The sequence below is a fragment of the Geotrypetes seraphini genome, chromosome 4 (genome assembly GCF_902459505.1).
Source record: "Geotrypetes seraphini chromosome 4, aGeoSer1.1, whole genome shotgun sequence".
Lineage (NCBI taxonomy): Eukaryota > Metazoa > Chordata > Amphibia > Gymnophiona > Dermophiidae > Geotrypetes > Geotrypetes seraphini.
This window is the reverse complement of record NC_047087.1, coordinates 17,901,270-17,916,709: the sequence shown is the minus strand read 5'-3', so window position 1 is coordinate 17,916,709 and position 15,440 is coordinate 17,901,270. Positions and strand designations below refer to the sequence as shown.

The following is a 15,440-nucleotide window of genomic DNA, read 5'->3' as shown; positions in this document are numbered from 1 at the left end:
AGAGGGGTGAGGAAGGAGAAGGATGGGAGGAGGGTATGGAGAAGAGAAGGTAGGTAGGAGGGGTAGAGTAAGGGACAGGGGGTGGAGGGGGAAGGAGAGGATACAGGAGATTAAGTGTTGAATAGACGAGCTTTCAGTTTCTTCCGGAATATGGTGTGGTTAGGTTCTGTTCTGGTATGTGGAGATTTTCCTTCTCTTTTTCATTTCACTACTCCCTCCTTTCTCTGAAGACTTAGCCTGGTCCTTGTAGGAGTGGTCTTGAGCTGAGGACAATGTACCAGGGCTCTGAATCTGACCTTCCATTTGTCATCCTTAAGTAATGACAGTAGCTCCACTTCCAAGGGGGCTATGAACTATGCACCTGGAGGATTCCTTGTGACTCTAGGAAGTATAAAATCTGACTTAGGGACCTTTCTTGTGGTAGTACATAGCATTGCTTAACTATGTTGCCTGATTTAATTAGTTAATTTAAAATCCAGTGCACCTGTTTCCCAAGTTCTAGAAAAAAAAACTGTGCTAAAAACTAGCTTAAGTAGAAGACTCTTTTATGTAGGTAGTTCTGTATCATCTACAACACAGAACATAAGTTATTTTAAGTGAGAAAGAAAACAATTGCTTCCATATCAAATGTGCAGAAAACATAGCAGATTCTGTAGCTACAGATATACTCATAGACTCAAATAATTCACTTGAGTTTGTTTAATATAATGCATAGCAAGAAAGGGTGGTCTAAAACTATTGCTGTTTTTTTTAGGGTCGACAAGAAGATGCTGAAGAGTACTTGGGATTTATCCTAAATGGCTTGCATGAAGAAATGTTAGAACTGAAGAAACTTCTCTTCCCACAAAATGAAAGTAAGTTTATATATCTGGATGCAGGTATTCCTGTTGTGTCACATTTGTGTTATACATAATCATGTAATAGGTGTTTGACTGGACAAAGATTTATCATCTGCAGTCTGTTCAGCTACCCTTGTTTAGTTTGGGTATGATACAGTAAACTTTGTGTTAGATCCACAAGCGTAAAGAAAAAAAAAAATTTCTCCATGAGATTTTGTCTTCATCATTTGCTGCTTATTCCATTTTCTTTCTAGGACCAAGCCAGAATATTATTTCCAGTGCAATAGGTGTGTTATTCTGTACGAATGGATAATTCCCCATCACCGCAAGCTTTGCAGAAGAAATACACTCCAAATTTTGTCTGTGACCCTCCTACTTCAGTGGGAGCTCTACTGCCACCTACAGTTTTTTCCTTCTGCACATGAGCCTGAAGGAGTGTTTCTGTTCTGCTTTATTTTCCGTGGAAAGTCCAGTGTGCATAAAGGGTCTGGATCACTTTGCTGTTGAGCATTAGAACATAAAGGGTATTCAGTAGTAGTCATTATGACCCTTCTCAAGTCTAAAAAGCTGACTTCAGGTTTTCCACGCCTTAGCACTGGTGTGCAAGAGAAAGTGCGGAACTGTTTTCAACTCCAGAGTCTGTGGTGGTTACTTTCCTTCAAACTGGCCTTCACAAGGGGCTTACTGTGGTTTCCCTTTGGGTTCAAGTCGCAGGAGTTTCTTGGTTCAGGGCTCAGGACTGCAGACCTAAGCTTGTGTCTGATCCAGACATAGCCAGATTTCTGAATGGTGCTCTCCATATCAGACCACCAATCAAGCAACCATTCCTTTCATGGGATCTCAACGTGGTACTCTGAGGTCTTTCCAAACCTTTGTTTGAACTGCTGGAAGAAATATCCCTAATGGATTTGATGCTTATGGCAGTCTTTCTCGTGGCTGTGACATCAGCAAGATGGGTCTCAGAGCTCCAGGCTCTTTCTTGTAGAGAGCCTTTCCTTAAAATCTCAGATGGTCTTGGCGTTTCATGTTAATCAAGAGGTCCATTTACCTGCCTTCCAGTTAACATGTTTTAAGAAACAGGACTGTGTTTTGAAAAAGTTAGATATGAGAAACATGCTTACTCGATATCTTGAGGTCTCCAATGAATTTAAACTCTCTGACCATCTGTTTGTGCTGACTCATTCAGCTAAGCAAGGTGCACCAGCTTCCAAAGCCACAATTTCCAGATGAATCCATTGTGCTGACTCATTCAGCTAAGCAAGGTGCACCAGCTTCCAAGGCCACAATTTCCAGATGAATCCATAAGACCATTTCATCTGCCTACATTATCTGTTGGAAGCAGGCTCCTGTTTCTGTTAAGGCGCATTCAACTAGAAGTGTTGCTTTGTCATGAGCTGAAGCTAGGGCTGTCTCCTCCAAGGAGATTTGTCGGCGGCAACTCTGCATACTTTAGCTAAGTTTTACAGGGTGGATATTGCAGCAAGAGATGACTGTGCCTTTGGGTCCTAAGTATTACGGACTGGCGCAGTTAGCCCACCCTGGATTTCTGGGAATGCTTTGGTATGTCTCGTTTGTACAGATGTACAGAATGACACACCTATTGCACTGGAAAAAGAGATTATGCCCTTATCTGATATCTTATCCAGTAGATAGGTGTGTCATTCTGTATCCTTTGTCATTCCTGTGCTTGCCTACTGTCTAATCCTGATTGTTCTTCTCCAAGTACGTATCTTAGATGTCAGTCAGCCCTCTGGGCCATGAAGAATTATATATTCTATATTTCTAATGTCTACAGGGGTAATATCTAAGCTCCTTTGATGCTTCTGTTGGTTTGATTATTCTTACGTTATTTGTTGAGCAGAACTGTTACTTGTTGGAAAGTTTTCCAATTCCCTACTTCCCCCTACAGAGGAGTTCTTTCATTCTTGCGAACTAACTGTAGGTGGAAATAGAGCTCCCACTGAAGTAGGAGGGTCACAGAAAAAATCTGGAGTGGATTCCTTCTGCAAAGCATATGGCAATAGGGAAATTACCCTTTTGTAAAGAGTGACAAGCCTATCTACTTGAAAAGATATTATCAAGGTAAGGCCATAATCTCTTAATATGAGTTATATATTCTGGCTTGGATAATATAGTAACATAGTAAATGACAGCAGATAAAGACCTGAACGGTCCATCCAGTCTGCCCAATAGTTATACTCATTAAAAAATACATGATTAAATTAACTTGTCTCTTCTTTGATATTTCTGGGTCATAGACTGTAAAGTTCACTCCAGCCTATCCAACCATCCTGTTTGCAGGATATCTGCCATAAAGGGCCAGTAACATCCTCATGTTCCAAGTTAGTGGAGTTCCTATTGATGCCCTCCCCAGCCCAATCCTACACCAAATCATCACATATGGGACACAGACCGTGCAAGTCTGTCCAGCACCAGCCATAGCTCTTTAATTTACATCCTTTGTTTTCTAATTAGAGATCCTCTGTTTATCTCATTCTTTTTTTGAATTCCATCACCGTTTTCCTCTCCACCACTTCCCTTAGGAGGGCATTCCAGGCATCTATCACCCTCTCCGTGAAAAAGAATTTCCTAACATTGCTACTGAGTCTTCCTCCCTGCAACCTCAATTTATGCCCTCTTAGTTTTACCATTTTCTCTTCTCTGGAAAGATTTGGTTGTCTGTATCATAGTTCCCCTGTCCCTCCTCTCCTCTAGAATATACATATTTAGGTCTTTTAGACTCTTCTCATACTTTCTTTGGCATAGAGACTGGGAAATAGTGGCAGTGGCACCTGCGGAATTTCTTGCTGCCCTCAATTTGATGGAAACCTATCTCCACATTCCTACTTTTCCGGAGGAGGTACTTGCAGTTTCATGTGCTGGAGCAGTATTTCCAGTTCTCTGCATGCCCCTTTGGCCTAGCAGCAGCACATCACACCTTTAACAAGGTCATGGTGGTAGTAAACACAAAGGCATCTTTCTTTTAGTAACATAGTAACATAGTAGATGACGGCAGATAAAGACCCGAATGGTCCATCCAGTCTGCCCAACCTGATTCAATTTAAATTATTATTTTATTTTTTTTTTTCTTCTTAGCTATTTCTGGGCGAGAATCCAAAGCTTTACCCGGTACTGTGCTTTTACAGCTGAAGATATGAGCCTGGAAGCACGGGATTGAATGTGTTAGTCCAACCGTTACTAGAGAAGGGCTCTTGTATGTGTTTCCCCTGTGACTTATGCTAGGTCGAGCCATTCACAGGATTGAGAGTCATCTGGGGTTGGTAGTCCTAGTGGCACCCGATTGGCCCCGCAGACATGGTATAAGGACCTAGTTCGCTTCGAGAGGGATGAAGATTAACAATCTAAGTGGATCTTCTTACTCGGGGACTAGTCCCTATAGAGAATTTGGATCTCTTTGCACAAACAGCCCTGACAAATAAGGATTACTTGGACATGGTTGGCCTATATGGCCGACTCCCTGTATGACTTGGTCTGGGTGTTGGCTAAGCAAATGTCTTTGTCCATTACGGCCCATCATATTTTGTGGCTACGCTATTGGGAAGCTGACTCAGCCTTCAAGCTTCGTTTGATCAAGCTCCTTTTTCAGGAGATGCTCCTTGTTGGAGCACTTCAGGGTGCAAAAGAATAAAGAGACTCTATAGCTGACCACAGTGACTCTAATGTGAGTTCAAAAGGTTTCATCAATTTGGGTATTTTCTATACTTCCCAAAGTTCCTCTGCACCTTTAGAAGCTGGAGCCAAAATTGCACCAGATGGTTTTTCTTCTTGCAATGGTCTGACATCATCTCCCCACAGAAACTGTTCCATCAGCTGCAATTTTGATGCCGCCTTATACTGAGCTGGAAGGGTAATAGGGCTGAAGGGCTAAGCTAAGCCTCGCTCTTCCTTTCTCCCTGAGCAGCAAGTCTACCTGAAATAGATACAGACTGCATGAATGCTTAAATGTCCAACTGCTTCAAAGAATAAGCAGGTAAGCAAAGGGGAAATCTCTTCCTCTCACAATGCTTAGGTATAAGACAAATAGATTAAAAAGAAAAAGCAGCGGGCTCCACACAGTTGTCTGAACAAAATGCCATCTTGTCTCCTGTTTCTATCCCCTTCTTGTCTTCCATTTCTGCCTATGTATCAGTGTGTTCAAATCATGATGCTTTGTAGAAAGTAAATGAAATGTCAGGGGTGGGAAGAAGCTGAGAAGTATAAATGATTACATACTTGGGGCTCCTTTTACAAAGATGTGCTAGCGTTTTTAGCGCGCGCTATTCTGTGCGTTAAGGCCCTAACGCACCTTTGTAAAAGGAGCCCTTAATATTATAAAATGGATACAAGAAGGAATTTCCCTGTAAGTCAGAATATGTGTTCCCTATATCTAAAGTGTTGTACTGAAGGATTGGCTGATGAGATCTCAAAATGATGGGCTCATGCAGTGGTCTTGCCCACTAGCCTATGAGCCTGCTTTCTCCCACTGCAATGTTAGTCATTTGCAGGAGCCTCTACCTGCTACAGACAATGGACCTTGGGTTGTACACAGGCTGTGCTGCTGTCTGAGACTTTTCCTGTCTGCCAGACTGTCCCATATCTTCTCCAAGCATGGTTGACTTGCTTTTCTCTGCTCCTTTTCTGTGGTTCAGTGGTCTGGCAGTAAACTGTATGTAGCACTATGCATTTTGAATATTCTGCACAAGTACAGACCACTCGAGTGAAAGACAGACATCACTTGTGCAAATCAACTATCTTTTATTTACAGTAGTATAGGATTGTTTAATTTGTCACCTATATTTTTAAGTGGCTCTTGTTGTATTTTATAGTACAGAATTTGTAAATAGTATATTTTATCAATGGAAACTGAGTATATGACTTATTGATGAATTCAGTGGATTCTTATCTGAAAATGCTCACTTCGTGCATGACTCAGTAAGATTTGAGAGCAGCCTGTTCTTAGTGGAACTGGCATCCCTATCTTGCACTTCATATCAGAGAAAGATTATGTTAATTAACTTTTGAAAGCTTCCTTTAGAAAACCAAGTAATGTTCTATTCACAGCTGTGGTTTCCTCACTAGGATAATATCTGTGTCCTTACAGTGGAAAGGACTGTTTATTATTCTTGGCCCTAGCCAGGGATATAGTGTCCCATTCTGGTGATAAAACTTATGCTTATCTTCAGTTTAAATGTATTACACTCTTGTTTAACACCAGGCTACTTAAGCATATCAAGTGCTGTAGTGGTGTTTGTCATCAGAAGAAAAGAGCAGAAATATTATTGCTATCTCTGGCTAAAGCAGCATCATTCGGTCATGACTTACAGTTTAAAACAGAGATCCTTGTGGATCCAGCAGTTGTTAAATGAAGATGTACATAGAGCCATATGGCACAGAGCTTGCCAGCTCTGGCTTAGTAGCATGGTCATTTCTGGTTAGGTCTTTTTTTTTTTTTAGCTTAAGAGACCATAACACAATCTATCAAGAGATTTCCATGTCACAAAATGAATGAAAGCCCTCTTATTGGCAGAAGGGAAGAGGGCAAGAAAGAATGAACTCTTCGTATGAGCATCCTTCCCATGAGCAACATTAATTGTTGATAAAAATAGCTCAGGAAGCTTCTATAGGTTCTATCAGCTTTGCCACTTTTATTCATAGAAACATATAAAATGGGCATCAGATTGGCTCACCAGAGTCTGCCTATCTATATCCCGCTAAGTCATGAAAGGGATGAGAGCTCTCTGTTATTTACATATTTCTATTTTACTTATCTAGAAATGGATTGCAATCAAACATATATAATTTCAAAAGGAAATAATACAACACAGATTAACTAGATAAAAACACCCACCACTAATAATAAACAGCCACTATATGTAATAATTTATTTATTCATTTCATTTTCTATACCATCCTCCCAGGGGAGCTCAGAACGGTTTACATGAATTTATTCAGGCACTTGTTTAGCGAGTCCCAGATGTGTGCTAAATCTACCAGTAAGCTAAACCTCTGGCACACCGACACACATGCAGGAATCCCTGTATCTTTTCTGAAGTATATGTTATTGAACAAATATAATAGGTTTACTCAGATCTAGCAGTTCTTTCTCAGAGATTTGATCCCTTGGGCTCAGACAGATGTCATAAACACTGAAACTCCCACCAAGGTAAACGCTAACCACTGAGAGATTCATTGCCAAATGCCTGAGAAGAAAAAAGATATTGAGTTGCTTCATAAATCTACAGAACAGGGAGCTGTAACAACCAAGAGAGAGATACTGATCAATTAAGGGCTTATAACACCAATAGAGTTTCAAATGATGTGGACAGAGTTCCACTTGAAGTTCTATTGGTATTACAAGTCCTTAATTGATTTGCAGTCCTGTTGAAGCTTTCTGTTGAGCTAGTTGAGGTTATATCAGATCATCTTATAAGAGATGGTTGTTATAGATAAGTTTTGGTACTCACTGGCTGTACAGTTTTTGAACCTTGAGGCAGTGCTGTTTAAGCTGAAGCATGGACATATCGAGTCATTTTATACATAACCAAGAAAGAGATAATAGTTAATGTGGATGGCAGACTAGATGGGGCCATTGGCCTTATCTGCTGTCATGCTTCTATGTAAATCCTTGATTTAATAAAGCTGTTTTTGTTGTAACAGCAACAGTATCCCTTCTCTTGGTTGTCACTTCTTTTTCTTCTTGATTATCTGTGGGAGACATTCCTCGTATTTGCTTGCTAAATACTACGGTTATTTCATAAATAATGCGCACACTGTTTATTTGTTTGTTTTTTAAGTTTACATGTTTTTATTCCAAGTATTTCTTTACAGTCCTTCAAGTTTTCCTTCTCTTCCTATATTTAAGTTCTTGTAAATCATGCCGAGCTCCACAACATCCGTGGAGATGATGCGGTATATAAACTTAAGGTTTAGTTTAGTTTAGTTTAGTCACCCTCCTTTACAATGCCCGAGTCCCAGACGTCCAGGAAGCTTCAGTTATTCCATCCAAGACATACCGTATTTGTGTCAGTTGCCGAATGGCTCGGGTAATGGCAGAAATAAGCTCTTCCAGAGATGCAAAACAATGTCCATGCATAGGTTGTTTCAACTTTGGAAAAAGGTTGAAGTCTGGTGGAGCTCGATGTCTGGACTGTAGGGTGCAGGAATTAACACCTCCCAGCCGTATTCAGTTAGGTTTTCAGTGACGATATTGATTATGTGAGGGTGAGCGTTGTCATGAGAAGTATGAGTTGACCAGCCAAGGAGCAACTGAGGTCGTGTATTGTGCATTTTTGTTTGCAAAAAATCACGATAATACACTGCTGTGACACTTCTTCCACATGGAACTTTGTGATAATGATGCCTTCACGATCATAAGCAAAAATCATAATTTGTTTGACTTTTGATTGAGCTCAATCGAAATTTTTTGGTCGTGGGGAAGATAGAACTCTCCACTCGTTCTTTGATTTCAGCTCCAGCTCAAAGTCTCTGACCCATGTTTCATCAGTAGCAACAATGCGATTCAAGAATGCCTGACCTTCAGTGTCGAATCTTTGTTTCAGCACAGTTGCATTGTCCAGGTATCTCTGCTGCTGTTCAGCAATCAAGAAGAGGGGGACACATCGCGCAGAAATTTTTCTCTTTTTAAATCATTTGTCAGAATTTGGTATACTGATGTCGGTGGAATCCCTGGTGGTTTCAGAAAGTTCCTCGTATGTCGCACGACAATCTTGTTCAAGAGCATCAGCCACGAGTTCACACATTGTTCATCATTGTTGATTCAGCCTTCATGGTCTTGCATCATCATCTATGCTCACACGACCACTCTGAAAATGAGTTGCCCACCGAGAAACTGTACTATGGTCCACTATTAACTCACCACAAACTTCACATAACGCACAGTGGATTTCTGTTGGGTTTTTGCGCATGTAGAGTTCAATCTTAATGTACAACCTCTGATTGTCAACAGACATAGTACCCAAGACACCTCCATTTCCCACACTTGTCACAGCCACACTATGTACACTACAGAGCTCCTAAGCACATGTCCTGCTGCTTCAAGCACTCACGTGAAAGTGAAAACAAGGAGTTAGTGCAATTGTATCATCCACTCGTCCCAATGTTGCAACCTGTGCATGTATTTATGAAATGACCCACGTATAATCTGTAATATCGGGTACAAGAAACTGGAGCACCTGGCAGCTTTTTCCATCCAATGAACTAGCAATTGAAAAAAAAAAAATCCTGCACTGTTTTCAACAAAAGTGAATTTGGGTTAATGAGGGAATGGTCAGATGCTGCAATTCTTTCTGATTTGAAGACTCTTACTGGCCTATAAATCTTCATTCAGTATATCTAGCATGTTGAAATGCATGCTGAATTCAGGTCAAAAATTTTAAACCTTATAAAATTGAATAGGCAGTCAATGCAGTCTTTTTTTTAAATTAACATTTGTTACATAAGAACATCATTAACAAAATCAGGAAATGCAAAAAGGAATACAATTCAAGAAACAAATTAAAATTCAAAATAAGACTTATGCCAAGTCCACATTAAGAAAAGCCGCTCAGTGCAACTAAAGTAAAATAAAATTATACAAAAAAAACAATTTACAGTCAGACTAAATGACCAGATCCATTATGTCCTTAACTTTCTTCAACAACTACATTAGTATCTGAAACTTTCAGTGTAACCTTATCAATCAAGAAATTCTCCAATTGCGACGGATCTACAAAAACAAATTTATCAGCTTTATAGTTTACTAAGCATTTGCAAGGGAATTTTAAGAAAAAAATAGCTCCTGCAGCTATAACTTGGGGTTTAAGATGGTAGGAACTGTTTCCTGCTAAGTTGTGTCTAGTCTGGACACATCAGGAAAAATCATTAATTGTTGTCCACAAAACAATGCTTGTTTATTCAAAAAGTACAATTTAAGTATAAGTTGTTTTTTAATTTCTGTTGCTTGTTTGGTAATCAAATCCTTAGAGGATTCCAGAAACTGAGAAATATTCAAACTACCTGGAGACACAATCTTATCCAGTTCTCTTTCTTCACTAGTTTCTTTGGTACTCCTGGGGATGTAATATAAGTTATCAGGTGTAAATGATTCCACCTGAGTATATTGTAAAACATCTCTCATGTATGTCTTCAGGAGTTCCAAAGGTGCTAAATAGTATGATATAGGAAAATGTAATATTCTAAGGTTTTTTGCTCTTGCTAAATTCTCCATCTTTTCAATTTGATTATGTAAGGATAAATTATCTTTGATATTAGAAGTGGCAGTTTTTTGCAAAACTTCTACTGAGTTATCCACTTTATCCAATCGAGATGTAAGTTAAGATAGCTGAGTTTGTTGATCATTTACTTTAACTGTTATATCAGATGAGAATTGGCAAAGATTAACAACAGTGCTCTGTAATGAGGACTCAATCCTATTCACAACCAGCCAGACATCATTAAGAGAAATTACCTTGTCCTTAGGTATAGAGTCTTGATTTGACTCTATCACCATATGGACTGGAGTTAAAGTTTTCCTTCCTGGAATAGTGTATTTGTTTGTTGTATGTCCGTACTCATATTTGGTATGGTTATTGATTTGGGAGATGAGGCTGTCTCCTCTTCGGGAGCAGATACAGAGCTCCCCATAGAATTCATTGCTGGTTGAAGAGGAGAGAGATGCAGTGTGAGAAGATGGAACCATCCTATTCCCCAACGTTGGTGATGTTAAAGACTGGAAATGGCGATCCATTGGCCCTAGTAATGGCAAGGATGAAACTATCTTTGCCTTTCTTTTCCCCATTCCGTCAGGGAAATACTCTCCTGCCCTCTGCTCTTCTAGGGCTCCGAAGGGGCTCAAAAGAGGCGTGTCCTGCCCCTTTGGTCACGCCCCTTCGGTCATGCGACCGTGTTCCGTGGCTACCCTCGTTCTCTTATGGAGCTTCCAAGGACCCCTCTCAGCGCCGGACACCGGGACCGCTGCGGTGCCTGCCTCGGGTAATTGAAGTGTGCTGCTGGCGGCACAGGTGGTTCCCTCCTCACAGCTCCCCTTGTTGTCTTATGGAGCCTCCAAGGACCCCTCTCAGCGCCGGACGCTGGGACTGCTGCAGTGCCTGCCTCGGGTGGTTGAAGTGAGCTGCTGGCGGCACAGGTGGCTTGTCAATGCAGAGTCTTAAGACATGGGGTAATATGATGATGTCCTGGTATTCCAGTAATTAAATGGACGCAATCCTTAAATACAGAGAATTGCAACAATTGAATTTGGCTAATACCAATCACTATAATCTCTATGAAAACATTACCACAGCTTGGAAATAATATCATCAATTGAACAATCAAATGAGAAAACCCTCCCCCAAATATCATCCACATTGGTTTTGTAGTAGACATTGAAGTCTCAAAAGTCCTGACAGAGGTATAAATTATTGCAATAGGACTTCCGCCTTCAAAAGGTGGACAGAGGAAAGTGATTCATCTACAGTACATGAGCCTGCAGAAATTGGTCAACAGAATAAGATGTAAACCATTTCAGGACTGTATCAGCAAGCCCAAATGAGTGCCATTGCTGTAGCAAAATGGAATGACTGATATCGAATGCATCAGAAAGATCTAATTGCTTTAAATGATCTAGTCCTTGCCAAATGGAATCTATCCTCAAAGAAGTAATGTGTCACTACTGTAAACCTTCCTGAAACCATTCTGGAAGGGATCAAGCAACGCATTCAGCTCTCAAGATATAATTCAATACAATATTTTCTGTAACTTTGTGACAGAAGGAAGAAAATGATATAGGCAGTAATTATAAGATTGAATGGTCTAGTGTATTTCTCTCAAGAGATAAACAGTTACTATCTTTAACACTGTGACATCTTACCTTCACTTGAGGATGAGTTAACAGTAGATATAGGAGCCAGTACTGTGTCTACCCCCCTGTTGTCTCAAGATCAAATGAGGGAAAAAGGTCAGGTAGAGACTTAATGATAGTACAGATCTTTAAAACAGAGCAAATCTCCACTTCAGAAAAACATCAAAACATGTATAGCATGCTGCTTCACTGAAAGTTGTTGATGAGTTTGATCAGTAAAATATCCAGTGCTAGTGTTCTGCTAAGTCCGACCTAGAGCCTTGGTTTGCGAGCATAATTCATTCCAGAAGCATGCTTGAAATCCAAAGCACTCGTATATCAAAGCAAATTTCCCCCTAGGAAATCATGGAAACTCAAGATGATTCATTCGTTCCACAACCCAAAAACTTTAACCCCAAATACTATACTTACTTGTATTGCAAGACCTCGCTTGTTTAGAACAGTCACTACACTCCTGCAGCGTCAGAGAGAGAAGAACCATCGGCTCAGTTGTGATGATGTGTCATGTGTATACTGTATGTACTCGTAATGCAAGACATTGCTTGTATATCAAGTTAAAATTTAATAACATGTTTTGCTTACACTTGTAAACCAAGTTACTTGCAATCTAAGATTTTACTGTATATTGCTTCTCTTTCTTTACAACATTTGAAGTGTACTGTTGGTCTAGACTTGTTCTCTCCCCACCTTCCACCCACCCCTTTTTAAAGAAAATTGCTTTTGGAGGTATCTTGAAAAGAATAACTGCTGCTGGAGCTCTCTGCAGGATGCTTATACATGCCTAAGCTGCTTTTTTGCCAAATCAAAATTTATTTTGTAAAATCCTTTGAGGGCATGGGATCCTCTCATAAAAGTTTGACTTGGACAGCAGTAGCCATGTAAAGAAGGAAGTAGATGTGTATTCAGAAAATATGGCTTTCTATCTTTATATGTGATTACAGTCTTTATTGTACATAGTTCTGTGAATCCAGTGCTATAGATTATATCATCGGTTGTTTTTTTAAACCTATAATTAGCATCTTCTGAAGTACTAACCCAGGCACTTCTTTTTTGGAAGTAGCAAGCAGGCAGCCCTCTAGAATTATAAGATCTTTACATACTAGACGAGATCGTTTTTTATTTTTCTTTACATTCATGTATATTATAGAAAGTCAGTATCCTGCATTTTCTTTTCTTCTCCATATCCAGTATGCTCCATAAGTTGTAACAGAATGTTCTTGCAAGGGCTTATCTTGTCAAAACATTCCTCCAAAATAGTAAGATTCATACTAATCCCTTGTAAACTCCTCCACAGAGATCTTCAACTAATCCTAAGCAGATTAATATAAATTGGAATAAATATAGTTTGTCTGCTGAATTATTAATTTATTTCTCTCTCTCCTCCCTTCCTGTATACAGAAATTTCAGTTCCTAATGGCCCTGAGATTCAGCTGGGGAATGAGGAAGAAGAACAGCAACTGCAACAGCAGGATGAACAAGGGGAAGGTAGTGAGGATGAATGGGAGCAAGTGGGTCCTCGCAACAAGTCGTCTGTCACTCGACAGGCTGACTTTGTCCAGACTCTAATTACAGATATATTTGGTGGTCACATAAGGTACAGTCTTTCTCAAATTTTTTAAGACTTTTCTTTCATTACAGAACCCCCAGATTCCTGAAACTAGACATTGGAAGGAAGAAGACACATTCTGTATTTCTATAAAACCATGGCATGAGCTGTTAGCTTGTCTTAGAAGGGCCCAGCTTTAGGGCTTTCACTGCTGATAACCTTTCTGCCCAGTCAGGCCCATTCACTTCCATCTTTCAGTTGTTTAAGCTAATCATTTTCTCCTGATGGTGCCACCAGTACCATCGTCTCTGGGACTTGAAAGTATTGTCCATGATGAATTGTGTAATCGTATGGTAGTATAGAAGTACATAGTATCTGCATTACTGAAGACTTTCCCTATATTGAATTGATTTTCAACCCAATGTGAAGAGAGAGTATCTTTGAACTGAGGAGTCATACTTGGCATTTTGAGTGTAAAATGTCAGCCTTGGGTAGCATCTTTGGGGCAAGGGGGGCAACATTCAACTAACATCAGAGACTACCTTTCCAAAATCTAGATTTCAGTCAGAAAAGGAATGTGCCCTTTTGTAAGACCCCTTAATGTGCAACTTTGGGCACAGAGCCTGGGGACTTCTCCAGCCTGAATTTCCCCCCCCCCTTTTATTGTTTCTTTCATCACTGAAATGCTTTGAGATAGGAGAATTTGAGAAGACAATGACCTGTTCTGTGCACGCTTATGTGGACTCTTTAAGTTAAAAAAAAAAAAAAAAAAAAAGGGCAGCTATGATTTAGGTTGTGCAAATCTGCTTAGTGTAAGCTCTAAGTGTTAATAAAGTAGCCCTTTTGCTTGTTTAATTATAGAGCACACCACCATACCATAGCCCTTTGGTAGCACAAAACAGCATGAGCCTTTACCCACACTTTCTCATCATACACCCCTCCTTGTTTCTAGCAAGCTCCACCTAGCCTCAGTGCAGCAGCGTTTGGCAAGTAAGCGCACAGTGCCTTCTTTGGTTATGCTATAGATTCCTTCAGCACTAGACAGCTTTTTAAACCGTAGAGGCAATGTAAATACAATGCTACTCGGTTTACGAGTGCACCGGTTTGCGAGTGTTTTGCAAGACGAGCAAAACATTCGCAAAATTGGTGCCTCGCAAACCGAGCTTGCCTTGATGTACGAGTGCCTCCCCCCGCGATCTGGCACCCCCCACCCACCTGAACACTTCGCTTACCCTCCATCTGGCACCTGGCACCAACGCACAGGACATGCCAGTGCCGGTGCCCGAAGATCTGCAGTCCTTTTTGCTGGGCCTTGAGCATCTGCACATGCACAAGGCCTTCGAATTCCCGTTCTCTCCGAGATTCTCGGAGACTCCCTAAATATCTTGTTTTAATAGTATCCTTCAAGGATACCTCACACTGAACCATCCACTCCTGAGCGAATGTCTGCCTTCTGCATCTCAGTTTAAAAGCTGCTCTATCTCCTTTTTAGACATTAGTGTCAGCAGTCTGGTTCCATCCTCGTTAAGGTGGAGTCCATACTTTCGGAACAAACCCCCCTTTCCCATTCGTTTGACCAGTTCCTAACAAATCTAAATTCCTCATCTCTGCACAATTGTCTCAACTATGCATTAAGACTTCAGAGCTCTGCCTGCCTCTTGGGTCCTGTGCATGGAACTGGGAGCATTTCTGAAAATGGAAGCTGCTTCCTTTGTTGGAGTACCTTCTCGGCGATATCTAGCACCACCTTTTTGCACACTGTGGTGGATTATGCCTCTTTTAATTCTGCCTTGCTGCTTTTTTCTGTTCCTCTAGTCTTAATTTCTGCATTTCAGTAGCCGCTTCATGTTGACTATATAGAACCTCACTGATTCTGCTTCCATTTACAATTTAATAGCCAGGGATGCTGTAGAGCAGTGTTTTTCAACCGCTGTTCCGCGGCACACTAGTGTGCCGCGAGATGTTGCCTGGTGTGCCGTACGGTCAGGGCCGCCATCAGGGCAGTACCACCAGTCTAGGAAGAGGGGCGGTCCGCCCCACGTGGACAGGAGAGAGCTGGACGGGGGACCCGCGGAGTTCAATACAACTCGAGCCGCAAAGGCTCGTCTTCTGTTCCTGCCTGCCCTGCAGCTAACATATAGCCGATCGCAAGCGTTCCCCGATGTCAGCGCTGACGTCGGAGGGAGGGCTTAAGCAA

General features: G+C 40.9%; 1 protein-coding gene across 1 annotated transcript in view; it reads left to right on the top strand.

Moving 5' to 3' along the window:
- Positions 1 to 15,440, top strand: part of USP10 (ubiquitin specific peptidase 10) — a 193,550-nt gene that overhangs the window by 133,003 nt on the left and 45,107 nt on the right. The window contains exons 9-10 of the mRNA XM_033941815.1: positions 755 to 854; positions 13,096 to 13,291. Of these exons, the coding sequence (XP_033797706.1) occupies positions 755 to 854; positions 13,096 to 13,291 (296 nt within the window). The remainder of the gene's footprint in view (positions 1 to 754; positions 855 to 13,095; positions 13,292 to 15,440) is intronic.